Raw genomic sequence first — 21,902 nt, forward strand, 5'->3', positions numbered from 1 at the left:
ATGAATGCACATAACAGTCACTAATACTGAAAAATGGAGCAAGGGAGAGATAAGGCACAATTTCCAATTTTAAGAGAGAGAAGCAAGGCATTCACAAATTAATACAGTGCCCGTAAGTGATGACCCAAAGGTTAAACACTAATGAAAAGCTGGGATGCCTGGGTGGCTCAGCCGGCTAAGTGTCCAACTCTTGATTTCAGCTCAGATCATGATCTCACAGTTGGTGGGATTGAGCCCCACGTCAGGCTCAGCACCGACAGCATGGAATGTGCTTGGGATTCTCTTTGCCTCTCTCTCTTTGCCCCGCCCCTGCTCACACATGCTCACTCCCTCTCTCTCAAAATAAATTAAAAAACATTTTTAAAAACATCTTTGAAAAAAACCACAACTAATGAAAAGCTGATGACTCATAGAAGAGCAATACCCACAGCACTGACGAACGCCGATGTAAAGATACAATGAAAACCTCCCACTGTACCACATCTCACACTCATATACTCAGCTGGTACAAAGGAGAAGAGCCCCAAGTATTCTTCCACCCTGAGGTTCGCTATCTGAAGCCCAGTTCTGAGATTAAGGGTGGGGGGTTCTTCATGTGTCCTGCTGCGCATGCTCGAAAGGGTTATACCGTAACCTGAGGTCTCAGGAAAGGTCCTTGATGGAGGTCCTCTAAAAAATTGATCCAGCAATGCCACTTTGAATTCACACAAGCCAATGTCACTTGATCCTCTACTGGTGCCTCAAGGGGACAAAGAGCCCAGCCAACGTCACAGGGCTCAGAAATGACAGGGCAAGGGCTGCAGGCCACGTGGTGCATCTTCTCTACCTAAGGGCTCTTCAGAGCTGTGGATTTCTCTGAAGCAATTTCTAGTCAGTTGAAGAGTGAACTTTGGCTAATTCTTAACACCAACCTGTGTCCCAACAGGCCTCACCTCTGCATCTTAGACTTCTTCCTCATTTATAAGAAGACATTTTCATGTAGCCCCAAGAAGTCCCCTTATGGAATGGGAAATGAAATACCCAATGCAGTTCTTCCTCTATAGCCTTCTTGCTCAAAGTTAGTAAGGATTATATGATACTTAACTTCTAATGTCTTAGACCCTCGTGTCATTGACACTGGGAGATCAAATTCTCACGGCTTAGACTTTATAGGGGAACCATATGAAGTTGCAAAGTTTATCCGTTTGAAAAGACGGATTGTTTCTATTTTGAAGATGTGTAACAGCAAGATGGTAATACCAAATACCCTTCCAATTGGAAGTCATCACATACCAAATATTGGACCCATGGTCTCCTGAGCCCATCAAAACACGTAAAACCAAAATGGTGGCAGACATTCTTCCCACTTGACCTGTGAATTAATAATAATAATAACAATAATAATATCCAGGTCTTTTTGAGTTATATACCTCTTCATTACAACTCTCAGTAAGTAAATTCATATTGAAAAATGCTCTACCAGATGAAAGCATACATAAACGACAGGAAGGAAACATCACTGTCCTGTACTCATTGTTAAAGTATTTTAGGAAATCCCACGATGGCCATGTCTTTGAAAAACACGTGTGATCCATCCTTCACACACACACACATTTATTTAATGAAAACTTCTTCCTTCACGTTTATGGGAGTAGCCAACATTTATTAAGCAATCACTCTGCCAGGCACTACCTCCAGTCGTTACACGATCACCTAGTTTAATCCTAACTTCAGACACAGGTACTTTCACTTAACCCAGTTGCAGCTAATGAACATGAATGTTTTAGGTAATCTGTCCAAGGTCCCTCAGCAAGGAGCGGCAATGCCGAACTTGAATCCAGAGAGTCCACCTGGAAGTCTGTACTCTTAGCCACTTCTTGAAGCGTTCTTGAGATTTCATATCAGAACTGCAACTTAGAAAAGGTCATCCTTTCTCCTTTGCTGTGCGCCCTCTTTCCTCCTTGTCTCCTCTTCCACTTTCCTTCCTACTGCCTCTCGGGCTTTCGAACTCATGCTTCGGATTTCTTCGGTTTTCGTTTTCAGCCACCGCCAGGAACCTGACATCACTCCAGCCCCCCGTTGGCGATAGTACAAGTGTAGGGAGAAGGCTGGGCCTCACGGGAGCCCCAAGCAGATGGCCGCTGGCACAAGGCAAGAGCAGAACTGCCTGGAAAGTGGGAGGTGACCCGCATGTCCACGGCGAGCTCCCAGACTTGGGTAAGAAAACATCCTCCGACCCTTCCCAGGCACACGTTTCTTTTATGGTTACAAGGAAATATGCGAGGAGCTCTCGGACCGACTGGGGGAAACATCGAAGTGAGCAGTGCAAGCTGAGAGCAAGGCGAGTACCTGCTAATTGAGGCTTTCCTTCTTTGGCATTTCTTTATAGTGTGTGCATAGATAGGAAAATTTGGAAACTTGTTCATTAAATACTTCTTCAGGGTACTGGGAATTAAAAAGTATTGCCAAAAGTTTTCTGAGGGGAGCAAAGGGAAAACCTTTTATTAAAAAAAAAAGTGGGGAGCGCCTGGGTGGCTCAGTCGGTTGAGCGTCTCTTGGTTTCAGCTCAGGTCCTGATCTCACGGTTTGTAGGATGGAGCCCCATGTCAGGCTCTGTGCTGACAGCTCTCTCCCTCTCTCTCTGCCATTCCCCTGCTCTCTCTCTCTCTCTCAAAATAAACTAGAAAAAAAGAGACATTTCTACAAATAAGCCAATCATAAAAAAGACAAGTACTGTATGATTCCAATTGTATAAGGTACTATATGAGTAGTCAAAAAATCATAAAGATAGTTGGGGCGCCTGGGTGGGTCAGTTGGTTGAGCATCCGACTTTGGTTTAGGTCATGATCTCATGGTTCCTGAGTTTGAGCCCTGCATCGGGCTCTGTGCTGACAGGTCAGACAGAGCCTGGAGCCTGCTTCGGATTCTGTGTCTCCCTCTCACTCTGCCCCTCCCCTCCTCTTGCTCCGTCTCAAAAGTAAACATTTTTTAATTTATTTTTTGTATTTTTTAAAAAATGTTTTAATGTTTTTATTTATTTTTGAGACAGAGACAGAGCATGAGCAGGGGAGGGGCAGAGAGAGAGGGAGACACAGAATCCGAAGCAGGCTCCAGGCTCTGAGCTGTCAGCACAGAGCCCGACGTGGGGCTCGAACTCACAGACTGTGAAATCATGACCTGAGCTGAAGTCGGACACTCAACCGACTGAGCCGCCCAGGCACCCCTCAAAAATAAACATTTTTTTAAAAAAGCACTTAGGGTTGGTTTAAATAACACATTTAGGTAAATTAGCAGATATGCTGAATTCGTTAGATGTGACATCCAGGGCTTGATGTAACATCAAGGGACTGGTCTGTTTCTGCATTATTTTTCTGGCCAACTATGAATGGCATCATCTGCCAGATGCAATAGGCTGCAAGTGCATTAGCTCAGGAGTCAGCCAGACCTGCACTTCCACCTTCAAGCAGTGTGACCTTGAGCTAGTTACTTAGCTTCTTCAAACCTCAGCTTTTCTGTAAAGACAGGGGCATTAATGTTCACCGCCCGGGGTTGCTGCAAAGATCAAATGACATCACGTCTACGAAACTGCCTGGCACAGAAACCGGCAGGGTAGGCATTTAATAAATGGTAGTTTTATTTAATCTTATGTCATTTTAAGGGACGGGCAGATGTAAAGGCTTGTTATTAAGAAATGAGGAGAAAGCAACCATGAATTTGTGGCCTGCGATTTTTTCCTTCACTTCAGAAAACTTCACCAAAGTTGTGTTTTCAGCTCAAATAGGGAGAATAGAATCTTTTGCAATACTTCTCCCACCAAAACCCCAACTTTCAGTAATCAGGCACTTTGAAGTTTGGCTGGACAATGTATGGCTATCTGCGTATTACTGTTACAGACGTATATACAGCATAAAATTCAGGAGAACGAGCACAAAATCAAAGCCAACAGGGAAAGGCTGATGTAAATGTTAGGCTCCATGTAGCTTATCAGAAAAGAAATCATCATTCACAAAAACGAGAAGTACAGGGTTCAGGATAAGAAGAAACAGCAGTAAATCAGAAATTCCACACAATAAAGAACACTTACGAAGAAAGCTCATATGGGCAAATTTTATTTTCTTCTACCTAAAATTACCTGAGATTTCATTTTCAGCATTGTTTCCAATTGGGTTTTTAAGATTAAGAAAAAATAAGATCACTCCTGCTTTGCTTAACATTTATTCCCTTTTGGGTGACAACACGGACACTCTATTGAAAAAAAAATAAGACAATGGGGAGGGCTCACCAGAGAAATACGGAAATTGACAAATGTAATGCATGGCAGCTCAACAACAGATAATCTGCCACAGACCAGTCCCAGAAAGGAAACTAAAATGGGAAATTGATAAAAACCGTTCTCTGCGGGAGGCTACTGGGCCTAAAGCTGATACACTTCACGGACCCAAGGGCTGGAAGACATTCTCTATCTAACGCGTGCAACAGGCTGGGGAGGAGTTCAGGCCACAGGGACTGTCAAAAAGCTCATGCTAGAGCAAAACCTCCAAAGTCTTTCCAGAACATAATCAAAGCTCTTCTCTGCACAGCATCAGAGTGGTGACAAGTTCTTAGAACTGAGTTTTGTTGCTGAGTTCAGCATTAAACAGTCTCTGAAAAAGCGCAGATCGGCTAGGCTGAATAAACAAGAAGGAAAAGTATGTTTTCTTATGAAGTCTCAACTACAGCTAACTGCACTGTCCTTCTTTGTTTCACCAGAAACTCCTCGCATATACCGAAGTCCAACCCGCACCCCCACAAAACTCTGGTTGGCCAACTTTCTAAAATCTTTATAAGGTCAATAATGTTAAAAGCAATGACAGTGAAGCTACTCACTATTCTTTTCCTTCAATACATAAATAGTATGCCTACATCAAGCACAGAGCAGTTCCCCCAAAATTATCTATATTCATGCAATCTGTATTACCTCTGCCCATGTTAAAAAATTAAAAGTGTTTAACTGGCATCTATCCTAATTACTCCAGGCCCAAAGTATACAAGAACAAAAAATGAGAGATTTCCAAAAACTTTTCATTAAGGCACGAACCCTGTATTTTATTTTAATCATTTCATTTCAAAGATTTTATTTGTAAGCAATCTCTACACTCAACATGGGGCTCGAACTCACAACCCTGAGATCAAGAGTTGCACACTCCACCGACTGAGCCAGCCAGGTGCCCCCCCACCGCCGGACAAGCCCCGTTTTAAAGAATGAACCCCTAAAGGTTCTGGGGGAACAGATGTAATTTCAACAAGGATTTCATATCTTCAAGTTTATGCTTATGAAGAAATACAACTGCTTAACTCAAATTTAGTAAACATTTATTTTGAGGATAAAATACCTTTTTCATTAATTTTCAGATTTTGTGCTTTCACTACTTATACAGATTTCTTTCTATTGAAATTTGGTTGGGGTATTAGAAAGACCTCAAACAGGCTTCTCAGGATACTCTTCCTCAAGGCACCCACAGAGAGAAAAAAACCAAACAGTCACAGATAGAAAACTCTCACAGTAGCAGTTATTCATTTCCTGAGCTAACCCACTTCCTTTTTCAAACATTTCCTTCTCTTCACCAATGTGTTTTTTGAAATTAGCATCAAAGTCTTCTTGCAAAATACACTTCTGGACCCGGGGCCTGGAACCTAGGCAAATGCCAACGGCCATGTCATTCTTAATGTCATCGCCACCTTGATACAAAATTAGAATCTCAAATCAAGTGTCTTTCAGTAGTACAGAGGGCTCCCTGCAATATAAATTGATGTTTTAGCAAAAGAAGCTGAGTTTTTATGAGCTCGAGCCATGCTCTGGGAAAACAAATGCTATCAAAGTAAAAAAAATTTCATGGCTCCTGGCTACTCCGTTACAGAAAACCATGGCGTCTTGTATGATAAGGAAATCAATTTTTTTCATTTTCAGACCTTCAGCAGACTGTAATGAGTTGCTGAATTTCTTCATACTAAGTGTAACCTCAGAGATAAACTAAAAGTCTAACGATGACTAACATTATGTATTTCATTATAAATATATCTTCTCAATGATTATGGACTCTAATGAAAGCCAATATACAGAGCTGAAAAGAAATTTGGCTATTGTGATTCCTTTGTGCTAATAAATATAAAATACAACTTAAAAGATAAAATCAGCCTTCACCTAAATATAAATATAAAAAGCTTTATTTACCGGCAAAGAGTGATACCACAAAAAACAGACAAAAGGAATCCAGTCTCTTCAAATGTTTATTTTTGTCAGAATAGCTGACGATTTTCTGTTAAGTCTTTTGGTTCATTACTATAACAAGCATTTTTCCCCTTGAAAAACCCACTCAAAATATTTTAATCCTTGAGGTAAAGAACTTTAACTAAAAAAACAAAACAAAACAAAAAAAACAAAAAAGAACTGATCTTTTTTTTTAAAGAAAAAAATTCTTAAAATTCCTTTAGCTTGATAAATAGAAATAATCTCTTCTTGTTCTACTCTGGTGAACAAAAATGTACTTTATACAGCAAAATATCCAGTCACTTATTGGCAAACTGAAGGTGAGAACCTACCCATTTACATGTTCTACTCAAACACAGTGCAAGACTTCCATGTTCATATAGACTTCAAAAAACAAAAACAAAAACACCCAAACCAAAAAAAACCAAAAACCGGTTACCAACACTCTTCTGGCAAAGACGAGGGTTTTGGAATGGCAAAAGGAACACAAGTTTTAGATCTCAAAGCTCCAGAAGGGAATTAATCTGAGTCTTCGTCATCAAGATACTCCTCGGCATTGCTTAATGTTCGAACAGCATCTAAAAGGAATGGCGGGAAGGCAAAACGGGAAAATTACAGATTGCTCACATTTGGTTTGCACTTTCAAAGCTCCTGATACCTCAAGGGATCGTAATCTTTCCTCAGGCCCCGGGACTGTACCACCCCTGAGGATCTTTTTCAACTTTTGCTTTCCTGCCTGACTGTTCAGTGTCTGCTGTCCCAGAGGCTGACAAACGCAGCTGTCTGCTCGTTCCTTGGACACACAGAAAAGTAAAGCCCGTAGGCCGCAGGTACCATTAATCTACCTTGCACAAAATGCAACCAGCCACATGTGCGTGACCGGCACGGAACACACCGGACGCCCCTCCACTCGTCCAACCCCCTCTCCCAATGACAAGTGCCACATGTGGCTTCGGTCAGTCGACAGCCTGCAGCCTTACTTGAAGGCAAGATCACTGGGTAGAAAGGTAACTAATGAGGGGAGAAAAAAAGGAAAAGAAGCAGAATGAAAACACAGAAGCTTCGGTTTCATCTCTAAAAGCACGGATAAATAAAAAAAAAATTTTTTTTTAAAAAGCACGGATAAATAAAGTATGCTCAGAGGTAAAAGAATGAAATAAAAAAAAAACCCAGAAATTTGAAACAGAAAGAGCCGAACCCTACCATACGTGACATCAAGCTTGAGCAGGGGTCAAAACGAAGACATCTCATCTTTAAATGGTCACCTATTCGGTTGTCTATTTAAATGCCTATAAGCAACAGGTTACACGGGGTATAATTTCAGGGGGCAAACTGAAACACGAGCCTAACCACCGTCAGAGCTCAACAAGTGTATGTTATCATGGTCTCTAAATACTATCTTCCCGTGCTCATTGGAGAAATGACTGATTCCAAGTCTGGGGCAGAAAGTGTACCTCTTGTCATACCGTAAAACAAGGATGCTGTCAAAGAGAGCGTCAAAGGTTCACGATCCAACCCGAAGAGGCCTCCACTAGCCAAAGAGGAGCTATCAATAGGGATACTAAATATAATGGATTGAAACACAGCAAATATTTCAACGCACATCACAGAGAAGCCACTAGTCCTCTTTGGAGAATGAGAAGGAACCAGCACATTATTTTGAAAACTCCTAAATAAAGGACGAAAATCAAGCCTTTATTCTTCTACTACACAAACTATTCCTTGGAGTCATCAAACCATGGATGAAGGGCAATTTTTTTTATAGAATGTTCCAGCTGATAACGGAGACAGGAGTGACAGAACTAGAATATGGCCATTTCACAACTGTTAGTGAACTAATGGATCTAGACAACGATCATCAATGAATGCTAACATCACAGGATGAGTGACAGACAGATAATACGTGCCTCTGATGAAAGAACACAGCTTTCTTCAGGAAGCATTCTTCCATCTACCCTTTCACAGACACATAAAATGTAGAATCTAATCAAACCTCTAGATATAACACCAAATGACAAAAATACAGAGGAACCTTTAGATCTAACACCAAGTGACAAGATTACAGAGGAAAGAGGAACCTGTCAAACACCCTGAGAATGCATTTATGCAATGCCTAGACTGAGAAATTCAGGAAAACTGACCCTGCTTCTTTAATAAATAAATAGCCAGGCTAAACGAAGAGGGGGAGAGGAGAAGGAAAGGAAACAATGATTTAGGAGATGTATCTACCAATCAGAACCTGACCTTATTTAGACCCTGACTTAAACTATAAATAAAGAAACAGATAAGTAAGTCAACAAAGCAGAAACAAACATGTATGGGAAAAAATGGTGAATCTGGACAGTGACAAGATACTTGAAGATATGAAGGAATTATTAATTTTAGGTCTGCTAGTGATAATGTAGCTTCTCAGTCATTATCTTTACAAATTTAGGAAAATAATTATAGAGAAAAAAGAAAGGGACAAGGGAGAGTTGGTACAAGGGAGGTAGAAACGTATACGAGAAGGAAAGATTCGGATTCAAAGAAGTGGATATAAACAGAACAGAGGCAGCCTTGAATAATTTCACACCAGCTTCCAAACTACTAGAAATCTCCAGCTTGTCTGCATTCATCTCCATCCTCCTTATGAGAAGTTCTGGAGACCTGGGAGGAATATACTTTGTTCTATCCCACGTGCACGTACAACTTCAGGACTGGCTGTAAACTTTTTGTCTTCTTAAGCCACAGACAAAAAGACCATAGCAAGGCTCTTTCCTACTCTGCTTTGCTCCTACAATCCTACGTGTTGCCCACTGAGGTAGTCTTGGGCCTCCAACGGTTACCTCGGCGCTTTATTTCAACCTCGTTTCTCCTGTTAGCAAGAGAAGAAGGCTCGCCATGCTGCAAACTCTTACTGAATGGAAATCAAGAGACAGGAACGAGCCAGGAAAATAAATTCCTTCTCCTTCCTTCCTTTTATGGATTGCTCCCAGGCACAGTTTCTCTGGAATCTTCTCACATGGCCAAGTGCTGAGGAGCTCCGTCTCTTCATAGCCCATCTTGGGCCGTGACCATCATGGTAATGTAACTCCTAACCATGCCTCCCCGTTCCCCCTAGCTGACTTCCATGTCTCCTCAATGTCACTGACCTGAATTTGCACATTCCAAACCAAGTACTAGCACTTAAGACAGACAGTCAAACAAACCATAAAGGGTGGAAAGACAGACACAGTAACCTGGATAAATCTCACAGGCACAGCATTAAGTGAAAAGAAGTTAGACACAAGAAAGTACATACTGTTTGATTCCATTTATATCAAGTTCAAGCACAGGCAAAACTAGGCTATGGTGAGAGAAGAGGTGGACGTGGAGGGGTTTTCAGGGTATGGAAAATGTTCTCTACCTTAATCCGGGTTGTGGCAAATAGGTGTAAGCACGGTTTAAAAAAAAAATCAAGATGTAAACTTAGGATTTATATACTTTACTTAATATAAATTATACCCCAATTTGTAAAAACTGGAAAAAGAATTTAAAGTGTTGACTCCTCAAGGTAGGGCTGAACCTCGGCCCTACACACGTCCCAAAGTTACCCTTCATGGTAACTACAAAATGTGACTTGTTTTTTCTCATTAAAAAAATCCAAGATATGGGGCGCCTGGGTGGCGCAGTCGGTTAATCGTCCGACTTCAGCCAGGTCACGATCTCGCGGTCCGTGAGTTCGAGCCCCGCGTCAGGCTCTGGGCGGATGGCTCAGAGCCTGGAGCCTGTTTCCGATTCTGTGTCTCCCTCTCTCTGCCCCTCCCCCGTTCATGCTCTCTCTCTGTCCCAAAAATAAATAAACGTTGAAAAAAAAAATTAAAAAAAAAAAATCCAAGATAAGGGGTGCCTGGGTGGCCCAGTCAATTGAGCATCTGACTCTTGATTTCGGCTCAGGTCATGATACCAGGGTTGTGGGATCGAGCCCCATGTCAGCTTCATGCTGAGTGTGGAGGCTGCCTGAGAGTTTCTGTCTCTCTCGCTCTCTCTCCCTCTGCCCCTCTCCCCTGCTAGTGCACTCTCTCTCTTAAAAAAAAAAAATTCCAAGATGTGCTTTTAAAACTGGAAAACAATTGGGGTGCCTGGGTGGCGCAGTCGGTTAAACGTCCGACTTCAGCCAGGTCACGATCTCGCGGTCCGTGAGTTCGAGCCCCGCGTCAGGCTCTGGGCTGATGGCTCAGAGCCTGGAGCCTGTTTCCGATTCTGTGTCTCCCTCTCTCTCTGCCCCTCCCCTGTTCATGCTCTGTCTCTCTCTCTCTCCCAAAAATAAATAAAAAACGTTGAAAAAAAAATTTAAAAAAAAAACAAAAAACTGGAAAACAACATCAGAATATACTTTTCCCAGTGTAGAGTTCGTGCTGGCAATTAGCTATATGGCCCAATATTCAACTCTTACTCCAACTAAGATCACAATACAAATTCAGACTTTTCACTGGACGGTTGAGGTAATGAAGCGAGAAAAAAGAAAAGAAAAAGGTAACGTGAAAACTGAAATATGAAAATTCATTTCTTGCCTCTGTGTCAAGCCCTAAGATTACCTCATTGATGAGTCCATTATCTAATCATTACACATTTAGGAAAGTAGACCAAAGACACTTAGTGTGAACAGAGTAGAGGAGACCTACCTCCCAGCCCTGTTCTACAAAGACTGCAGAAGGGTGAGGGAAAAAGCATATGTGCCTTCCCAGCTCTGGGTGCCCAGATGGAGGCTTCTGGGTGCAGCTCTCTGGGATCTGAGCAAGTGTGGCATTCTCCTTGCCTATCGTGATCAAGCTCATAGTGTACATGGGGCTCTGATAACCTTCAGCTCCTAAGAAACCTTACTCCTCGCTCAGGACATTCTGAAGGTACCCATAGAACAACAGGAAGTCAGTGGCAGAAAAAGGAAGTTGGGCCATAGTCCTACTTCCTGACCCAACCAAGGCAGCAGGAAGGAAGAGGTCTGTGCCAAGTAAAAGCATCTCTCCTACATGGCTGCATATACACTTCTCAATCAAAATGTAGCTGGGGAGCACCACGCAGCTGGTACATACTTTCCCGCTCACTTAGCAGACCCTCGATCCATCTATGCATGAGTAATTACTTTAAAGAAACACCAGCTCTGCCAGTGAGCATTCACGGCTGAGATAATTAAGAAACCCAAGCTGCTTAGTGGTTTACACTACATCTGAACTGAAGTTAAAAGAAGTAAGAAACTGAAACAAAGACATACCTGGAGTAAAGAACAAAAGGAACAGCAGACTCGTGAGGAGGGCTATGACGGGAATTTGGTGATGGGCAAGGAGGATCATTCTGGGAAGCTCCCTTGGCAAGTCATGAAGAAAGGAGGACTGTTTGCTATTTTTGATTAACTAAAGCAGGAAACCAGAGATCTGACTGTATTTTGTTGCTTCTGCGGGAACAGGGATATGGGACAAGGTAACACCACCTCTTCTCATAAAACAAAGGGGACTTAAGGAAGAGAGAAGCTTTCCAAGGGTTCCAAAACGAATGGGAATGTGATTCATATAGGAAAACAAATCAGTACCTCACTCCACAAGCTCGGAGGGTGACAACGTCCTCAGATTAAAGTAGAAACAAAAATGTACTCAGCCTCTACACTAGAAATGTCTCAGAAGTTGTTTTGGTGACTCTCCACCAACATGGACCAGGCTAAACTTTAGACTCTGAAAAGCAATACTAAAAAGGGTTGGAATGATGAGTACCAATGCTCACTAAAGACATGAAAAGCGAGTTCTCCGTTATACTAGTTCCATTCTAGAAAACGGTGGACAAGATGTATCGATCATCGGCTTATACTCCAAAGTGGTATGAAAGTGCCAAACACGAGATGAAAGTAGAGGAAGGCTTGAGAAGTGAGGGGGAAAAAAAAAGATTGAATGTCCCCTCCAGCCAAAACATCTTGTATTTTTCTTTTTTCTCCCTCGGGGTTCCTCAGGGGCCGGGAGGCTGATGGTGGACGAAACGGAGAGACAGGAGAGGAAAATGAGAAGGAGGGGTAAGGCACACCGCCCCCCAGCATTTCTTTCAGGGGGAAGCATTCAGTACATTATGTACAGAGAAGTCCAATAAACAGCCAGTCTCTGAATAGTAATCATGAACAATGCAAGTGTGTTTCACACCTTTTCTTTAACACCTTTTCAAAATAACCACAAGGACCTTTCTTTTTTTTTTTCCAACCCCATCTCCCACGCCAATAGATATTTTTATCTCGAAGAATGTATACCTAAACTTTACCTTTAAAAACCACCCCACGGTCTGTAAACAAACATCAAATTGGTTATCAAGAATAATTCTGATCGTAGTGTACTGATACTCTCGTTTAAAACAGAGATAAAATATAATCATGGAGCTCTTCAGTGCTTAATTGAAAAATAAATATTTAGAGACAACCACTTGTAAAACCATATCCGGAACCATGGTTCTCTGATAAGGGCTCTACTGGAAAGCAAGTGATTACGACCTGATTGCAAGGAACAAAGGAAACACACAAAAAATACTAAAAGGCCAAAGTCTCTTCGATTTGCTTGCATGAAGGCATTCTTCAATGTTGCACATTCCAAATGAGACCCAGGATATAAAATCTGACTTCAGAACCCCATGAAGAGTTTACCAAGAAAACGTTTCCCCAATTCTAAGATGGTAAATCTTAGTCATGATGGCGTCAGAGGAGAAAGAAGGATCGAAGGCAAATACCTGTTCCCTGTTTCTTTTTCAGGAGAGACGCACAGGCTGCGTTGGTGGCCATGTCCAGGGCCAGCTTCTTCTCGTTGTTTCTCAAGTCTGTTCTTGCACCTTCCCCAACACAAGAAAAGCAAGTCAGGTGTTTTTGAAGAATCTGTAGTCCGCTACTACAGATTCTTCTTCCCACCAAGACGAATCACTTTTGGCCAAACTGACTAGAGAACCATTCTGGCCCTGAAGTAAGCTTTTTCAAAACAGTCAAAGCACGTTTGGCGTCTTGAAATCAGGGCGCTTGCTGCTGCGTCCCAGATAATTAGGCACAATTAAAATAGAGCCTTTCCTTTCAAATCCTCAGACTGCTGCATGTGACTTTTCAGGGGGGACTTCACTATCCCCGAGGTACCTCCTGAGTCAGTTGGACTCCAATGTGTCTTGGCATGAGTTTTTGGAGATTAGTTTAACATACCCTTTGCTTCTTGAGAGAAGCCCGTGTGGGTGGTGCCTGCTGGGATTAGTATTTCATATCTGCCAAGTATACTCTTGTGCAAATTAGCAGAAGAGTAACACCATAAAACCTAGAGGCAATCCATTGTTCCCACAGCACATCTTCTGCTTGCGTTTTGTCCAGGTCTTCGTGGTAATAAAAATTACATCAGAATTCGTGGGTATATTTTCATTGACAAAACTTCACAAATGCAGAAGTGTGCTGAACAAAAGCATACGTCCCGTTTCGTCCCCTGACTAACCCCTCCCTGCCCCATCCTCCAGTTTGTCTGGGGGAATCCATTCCCAGCAAGTGGGTATCAGTCCTCACCTCCCTCAGGTGCAGGAATGCACTCACAGACATCTATGCATATATACGTAAAATCACACCACATGTAACAGTCTGTAACTTGATTTTTTTTACTTAGCAATATATAATGGTACTCATTCCTCAGTAGTACACATAGCTCAATCCATGTAAACATTTGTAAGTATTCAATTTTGTGGGCATTCCAATATTTATTTAATAACTCTCCTCTTCCCCTATCGAGGGACACTTAGGCTGTTCCTTTACCACAAACAATATTGCTGTAAATCTCCTTGAACACCAGCTTTCTGAAGTATGGCTTCCTAGAAGTGATGCTGGGATATAAGGCTATGTATATTTTTAATTCTGCTAGCTACTGTCCGATCGCTGTCCAAGAAGGCTTTACCAATTTATACTTTCTGCCACAGTACAGGAGAGAGTCATTTTGCTTGTAATCTCATCCTCTTCAGGAAACAAAAAAATAAGTGTAATGAAACTCAAAGGGACAAAAATACTGAGTCAAGAAAGCATGGTTTGTTTAATTAGGAATATGGCGACTGTGTCTAAAAATCTCTCTCATGAGACTTAGATCTGCCCACAGCTAAGGGTCTATAGAAACCTCATTCGCTTATTGGGCCACGGGGATAAATTCCGGAGGGTTAAGAGCTCTGTGACTGATCATATCTTACGTTAAATTGCACTTTAAAACCCATATACATGATTTCTTTCAGGACAGGAAATGTTTGGAGCCAGCAAGGCAAGAGAAGAAATGACCATTTTCTGGGTCCCTCTCAACGAGTGCTACCCAAGAGAAATACGATGTGAGCCACATGTGTCATTTTAAATTTTCTAGCGGCCACATTTTCAAAAGGTGGAAATCATTTTAATGACATATCTTATTTAACACAGTAGATCCAAAATGTTACCCCTTTATCATATAACCGATATAAAAGTTATTGCGATACTTTACGTCTTTTTTTTTTTCCCTAAGTCTTTGAAATTTGACGTGCCTGTTACACTTACAGTACATCTTGGTCCAGACCATGCTCATTTCATGGGCTCAGGGGCCTGTGTGGTTAGTGGCAGCCAGCACAGACAGCCCAGTTCTCAGCATAACCCTTAGGGGGCACCTCATGCTGTCTGATCTTTTGTACCTGAGATGTACATCACCAATGTCCTTTAAATCAATAACATGTCCTCTCTATATCCCACAACATTGCTGTGAGGATCCCTAATGAACGTGCATCCATAAGACACCTTGGGATTCAAGCATCTTATATTATAGCTTCTGGACCAGGATGCAGGACGGGGAGATATGCCTGGCCCTCTGTAAGGATTAATATTTATGTGACGGATGGATGGATGGATGGTCAGTTCGTAATTTCACTGTCCCCTCTGACTTGTATAAAAATAGGGAATCAAGGTATCTTCATCTTCCCCGTACTTGTAGCACCTGCTCAGATCAAAGCAGGACATTACAGCCACAGCATTCTTTATCTGTCAGGACTTTCCTTGTGAACAGGGGCCTCAGCACCTTTCCCCTACAGCTTTCTGAGATAGCATCTTCTCTGCACGGGTACACATACACACGCCTTTCTCCAAGGACCCTTTAATCCCACAGAAATATACAATAAACTCCTACGAAAAGTAATATATGTAATTTTAAAGCTTACCAAGCTTTTAACGTAAAACGAAAAATTTAACACGAATCACCACTGTAACTTCGTCTTATTGTAACAACTCTGTGATACAGACAGAGTAGAGGTTAAAATCCCAGTTTCAAAATACGGAGCCTATGACTCTTCCTACTATTTCAAATAATGTAATTGAACACAGCCTGTTTTTCCAGGGTGAGCAAAGGCCAGACAGATGCTTTACCTTTTTCCAGAAGCAAGTGGACAATATCTGCATAACCTTTCCAGGCAGCGGCGTGCAAAGCTGTGTCTCCCAACTTGTTCTATGGTGATTTAAAAAGAGAAAGCAGCATTTTAAAAAGAGACGGTGGGTTGAAAACATGCACAAATTCAGGTTTACTCCAAGCAAACTCAAAGCGAGAACAAGTTATAAAGTCATATAAAGTTCCCAAGAGAGAAAGGAGACTCAAGGGATGAGAGAAAAGTCATTTGGGGGGAGGGGATGGATGAAAGAGGAGAAACGGACGTGGCAGAGCAGAGGGAAACACCAGGAGGGAGCAAGCAGACCTGCCCCTGCAAACCTCGCAAGAAATCAGGCCCTGGCGATGCCCAGAGACACTGGAACGAGCGTGAGGCACGGAATTGGACACAAGAGTACTGGGTGAAAGTGTTTATAGAAATAATCAGGGGCGCCTGGGTGAGTCAGTCGGTTAAGCATCTGACTCTTGATTTTGGCTCAGGTCATGATCTCCTGGTTCGTGAGATCGAGCCCCATGTCAGGCTCGGTGCTGAGAGTGGGGAGCCTGCTTGGGATTCTCTCTCTTCCATCTCTCTAGGCTCTTCCCCAGCTCACGCACGCGCACTCTCTCTCCAAATAAATAAACATTAAAAAAAAAAAAAAGTAATTAGATCACCTTCCTCTCTCCTTGCTGCCAGGTGACCCAGTGCGGATGGCAGGATGACCCTGTTGAAAAATAACCAGGTAGTTTCCAAGCTCAGGGGACTCGGGTACAAGGGAAGGTGGCAATAAGGCCAGGAATTAAAAGTGGTGGGTGAGCTGAGACACCTACAAATTGAGCGGTAAGACTCCTCTCCCAGCTGCCTTTACCTACCCTGCTGCCCCAGTGTATACAGCCTAGCACCTGCAGGCAGGGAGCTGGAGGACAATCCTCCGGTGGAGGTGAATAGCCCCGCATGTGGAGGGGGAGAGCATACTCACGCTGACATCTGGGGATAACCCAGCACAACAGCCAGGACCTTTCCACCTCACCCTACAGAGAAGCCCACAGCCAGTAAGCCCCATGTGCATGCAGAACTTCCAGTCACCCTTACACATGACTGGAGACACAAAGATACTAGGTATTTGAGGAAAGCCTCTCATATTTGAGAGAAGATTAAAACAAAACGAATGGATCTCAGAGGGAAAAGACACAGTACAGTGAATGGCAGGAAAGGTTTTAAAAAGCTGTAATTAATATAGTCAAGATACAACATGATATACAGCATCATGCAACAAGAAAAGAAGCTATTTAAAAGCAATAATCAGCAGGGCACCTGGGTGGCTCAGTCAGTTAAGCATCTGACTTCGGCTCAAGTTATGACTTGGCCATTCATGAATGTGAGCCCCGCGTCAGGCTCTCTGCTGTCAGTACAGAGCCTGCTTCAGATCCTCTGTCCCCCCCCACCCCTCAAAAATAAGTAAAAAGAAGAAACATTTAAAAAATAAAGCGATCATGAGAGTAAAAGAGCTTATAAGTAGACAAAATTCTAAGATGCTGCCCAAGATCCCCGCCCCCTGGGGATCCACCCCCTGTAAAATTCTTCCCCCTCAAGTATGTATGAGACTAATGAATATAATAGGATATCACTCCCATAATGCAGTTTCTAATCAGTTGACATTGAGCTCATCAAAAGAGAGATTATACTGGGTGGGCATGACCAAATCAGACGGGCCCTTTCCCAAAGGTATAGCTTCAGAAACACAATCTCCTAGTGACCTTAAGGAAGAAAGCAAACAGCCATGTTGTGAAATGTCAATGGAGAGGGGTGATCTCTGAAAGCTGAGGTCCAGAGCACTGCAGGTGCAAGAAACTCAATCCCGCCGGCAACCTGAACGAACCTGGAATGAGATCCGAGCTCCAGATGAGAACCTGCTTCTGGCCAATACCGTGACTCTGGCCCGTGAGACCCTGAGCAGAGAGCCCAGCTCCGCCATGCCCAGAATTCTGGCTTACAGAATGTATAAGGTAAATGAGTGTTGTTTTAAGCGGCTAAGCTTGTGGGTTATTTGTCACACAGCAATAGAAAACCTAGGACACTGAGGAATTAAAAAGGTAACCAAAATAAAACATAAAGCTAAGAAAATCTTGGGGTGCCTGGGTGGCTCAGTTGGTTAAGTCTTGATTTCTGCTCCAGTCGTGATCTCATGGTTGGTGAGTTCGAGCCCCGAGTAGGGCTCCATACTGACAGCACAGAGCCTTCTTGGGATTCTCAATCTCTCCCTCTCTCTCTGCCCCTCCCCTGCATACTCTTTCTCAGTTTCTCTCTCTTTCTCTCTCTCTCTCAAAATAAACACATAAACTTAAAAAAAAAAAGGAAAAAATCTCTGAGAAAAACTAAAATAACTGGAGACTCAACCAGAGGTCCAACCTAACTACTGGTGGGCATTCCAGAACCAAAGAATAAAGACAATGGTCAATAAAAACTAGAAAAGAAACAGTAGACCCTTTCAGGCTGAGAGAGTCTACCACCTTTACTGGGAAGAAACACGCTGAAGCACATTAAGAAATTTTAGAACATCAAGGACAGGGTAATGATTCTAAGCAACAAAAAAGCAGATCACACACAAAAGAATGGGAATCAAAATGGCATCAAACTTCTCAAGAGCAATCCTAAAAACCAGAATACCATAGAGCCTTGCCTGCGAAATTCTGAGGAAAATCATTCTCAACCTAGAATTCTGTCAGCCAAATAATCAATCCCTAGGTCCCCTTTCTTAGGAATCTTCAAGGATGTTCTTCAACAAAAGGAGGAAAACATGGGATCCAGAAAAGTGAAGACACACCCCGGGAGAAAGGTGACAGTAAAGAGACGCTCAGAGCAGAGATGGAGGATGAGGGCTTTGGGAAGCACCATTCCAGGGAGAAAAAAGAAATTATATCAAGAGAATGTTAAACAGTGTGGGAATCTTAATGAGATACAAAAACCAAAAACCAGTGAGGGGCTCCTGGGTGGCTCAACCGGTTAAGTGTCCGACTTAGGTCATGATTTCATGCTACCTGAGTTTGATCCCTGCACTGGGCTCTGCCCGGACAGTGTAGAGCCTACTTGGGAGTCTCACTCTCTCCTCTCTCTCTCTGCCCCTCCCCCACTCATGCTTTCTCTCTGTCTCAAGATAAATAAGCCTCCAAAAAAAAAAATTCTCAGCAAAATAAAAGTCAAGAAGTACAGAAACAAAAGTTATACAAGCAGCGAGCAGTATTTAAACATTTAAATAGCCATAATACTTGTAAGCATCATAGAGTAATATAACCAAAAACTATGATATGATACGTGGGGCAGACCAGAGGAACAAAGGGTGGGCACTGGCAGATCAGAGTTGGGGCAGCTGATAAGCTTCAACCTTCAGATGGGGCACTGAAATATTTATGAAGATGATGACTTAGGGGACAGCCCCATAAGCATCTTCCTTAGTAACATGAAGGCAAGAGTTAAGAGCTAAATGCTGAGAGAGTGACATATGAGAAGGAACATGGTAGGTGTTTTGGGCTTTATACAATTTGGACTTCGGTACAACGGTACATTTTTAATGATGCACTTCTACTACTTGGATTAAAAATTGTATGAAAGATAATAAATGGGAAAAGGTCAGTTCAAGGCACAAAGATAGGACTTTCCATGCCCATAAGTCACACCACGAGAACAAGGCAGGTGTGTTAAGTGACCACCAACTTCCGCATAAGCGATCTTACCTGTTGGTTCAGTTCAATGTTTGGTTGAGTAAACAGCATCTCCACTATATCTGAAATAGAAAAGGTATTTTTCAAGAGTGCAAAGGAAAAGGCTGACAAGACTAGGCATAATCATTTTAAAAAGAGGATTGATTCTTTAGAAGAATCTTCAAAAAAATCCTTGCAACAAATTTGTTAAAATTTACGTAAATACAAGACTTAAGAGCCTAAAAAGTAGAATTATCTAAAGAAAAACTGTGTTCCAATAATTTGGCTTTTGCATTTTTCACATGGCAACTATTATAGAAATATCTCTACATTCACCATGACACTTTACAGTCATTTAACAAATCTGCGTTTGTTAGCTAAAATGAGATCGGCTTCTTTTGGGGAAGAGCCACGAACTGTCCTCTGGCTATGCTCTTTAGTTTGTTGGGTGCTCTTTCTCATTGCTGTCGTATTTATTTTGTGTGTGTGTGTTGTAGGGAGAGGGGGAAAGAGAGTGGATGTGGCAGATTTGGGGTCAGGCTGAAACAGATCTAGAAATTCCATTTGTTGTATTACTGGTTGCAACTGAGAAGGCTGCCCACTCAACCACTAACTGACACAAATGCTGTCTTTCCCCTGAATCTAACAGCATGCATTAAACATTCATGTAAACCATGAAAACATGTCTCGGGAAAAGCTAAGCTAGAGCAGTAGGCAGAGTAGTCACTTCTGCCCCTTTCTTCTGTCAGATTAGATAGTGGGGTTTGTGTTGACATTACTATGGTTTTCCTGTAACCCCTCCAAGCTCAAGAGAGGAAAGGAAGTTCCCACTCTTTCAAGTGAGAGAGGTCCATGCAGTGAGCATCCTACCTACTGTTTTCCAGACCTCCCGGAGCAAGGTTTTGGCCGATCTTCTATAGGATGTGAAAAGCATAATTTTTGTTTCATTTCTGTAAACCCCGCTCCCCCACCTGAAGCACATTTTCAGCAGCATGGACATCGACGGTAATGAACAGAACATAGTACCTTTGTGGCCCCCGTGGCAGGCCCAGTACAGGGCAGTGCTTCCAGCTTTGTCTAAGCCATTCACACCGACTCGGTTGTCCAAACACTCTCTTAACCAGCTCAAGTTGCCTGAAAAAGTTTTACGTTTATAAAAGCACAAGAAAGAGTGTTTTGTTTTGCTTTGAAATCCATTTCATCCTCCATACATTTCCACCTAGAATGGATTTAGTCAGCAAATCTGAAATTAAGACCTCCTCAGTAATGCATTCATTATGGTACATTTTCACTCCCAACTTATTAATGAAAAGCCTTAACAACAATTTGTGGGGGGGGGGGGGGTGAGGGGAGGTAGAGTAGGAATGGCTTAAGGGACACGAATTATTTGTCACAGTTCTGGGAAGTCCAGAATCAAGGCGCCAGCAGATTCAGTGTCTGGTAAGAGCCTACTTCCTGGTTCATAGACGCTGTCTTTCCACCCCTTCAACAGAAAGAGCAGAGAGAGAGAGCTCTTCTGGGGTCTCTACCAGCTCCCTTCACGAGGGCAGAGCCCTCATAACCTAACCACCTGCCGAAGTCCCTACCTCCAAATACCGCCACATTGGGGTTGAGTTTCGACATGTGAATTTTCAGGGGACACAAACATTCAATTGATGGTATACACGGGTTGGTACACATACACTAAACAGTGTGTATGAAACTGATGAAGTAACAAATAAGCTTGATAGATTGTACAACAACAATTTTTAATGGTAGGTTCAGGGGAGGAGTTGCCTATGTGAGTCTACTTATGGTAGTCTTACTCTGTAAAAGCTACCTACATGTAATTTTTTGTTTCGTGAAATCCTGGAACGTGGGGGAAAAAACCAGTCAAACCTAAGAACAAGTAGATAATACTCATATTCATATGAAATGCATCTTAAAATCAGTTCTTATAAGAAAATAAGAAAACAAATGCTAAATAACCTACTCAAAGTTGCTGCTCTCATATGTTAAAATATAACTATTAATTTAAAATCCTCTGGCTAATGTCCTAAATATCTAACTTACAAATAATTCTCCCTCCCTCCCTTCCTCCCTTCCTCCCTTCCTCCCTTCCTTTCTCTCTCTCTCTCTCTCTCTCTCTCTCTCTCTTTCTTTCTCCCTTCAAGTTTTTATTTAAATTCCAGTTATTTAGGGGCTCCTGGCTGGCTCAGTCAGTTAAGCATCCAACTCGATTTCGGCTCAGGTCATGATCTCACACTTTGTAAGCTGAAGCCCCACATCGGGCTCTGTGCTGACAGCTCAGAGCCTAGACCCTGCTTCAGATTCTGTGTCTCCCTCACTCTCTGCCCCTCCCCCTTCATCTTCTAGCTCTCTCTTTCTCTCTCTCTCTCTCTCTCTCTGCACCTCCCCAGCTCATGTGCTCTCTCTCTTTCTCAAATATAAACATTAAAAAAATTTAAAGAAGAAAACAAGATAGAGCCCCCCAAACGAGGCCCACCCCTGTTGCTCTGTCCCTCCCCAACTCCATCCTTACCCCACACACTTGCCCTATACCAATACCCTCCTAAATGCTTTATCCCCAGGAAGCCTCCACCCCACTGCCCTCCAGTGACTCATGCTGGCCT

At 42.5% G+C, this 21,902-nt stretch overlaps 1 protein-coding gene across 1 annotated transcript in view; it reads right to left on the reverse strand.

The window, feature by feature from the left end:
* Window positions 1-6,228: 6,228 nt before the first annotated feature.
* OSTF1 (osteoclast stimulating factor 1) overlaps window positions 6,229-21,902 on the reverse strand; it is a 57,400-nt gene continuing 41,726 nt past the window's right edge. The window contains exons 6-10 of the mRNA XM_027041022.2: window positions 20,317-20,424; window positions 19,324-19,373; window positions 15,597-15,675; window positions 12,941-13,039; window positions 6,229-6,804 (exon numbers count right to left, since the gene is read on the reverse strand). Of these exons, the coding sequence (XP_026896823.2) occupies window positions 6,746-6,804; window positions 12,941-13,039; window positions 15,597-15,675; window positions 19,324-19,373; window positions 20,317-20,424 (395 nt within the window). The 3' untranslated portion in view covers window positions 6,229-6,745. The remainder of the gene's footprint in view (window positions 6,805-12,940; window positions 13,040-15,596; window positions 15,676-19,323; window positions 19,374-20,316; window positions 20,425-21,902) is intronic.

This window comes from Acinonyx jubatus, chromosome D4 (assembly GCF_027475565.1).
Source record: "Acinonyx jubatus isolate Ajub_Pintada_27869175 chromosome D4, VMU_Ajub_asm_v1.0, whole genome shotgun sequence".
Classification (NCBI taxonomy): Eukaryota; Metazoa; Chordata; class Mammalia; order Carnivora; family Felidae; genus Acinonyx; species Acinonyx jubatus.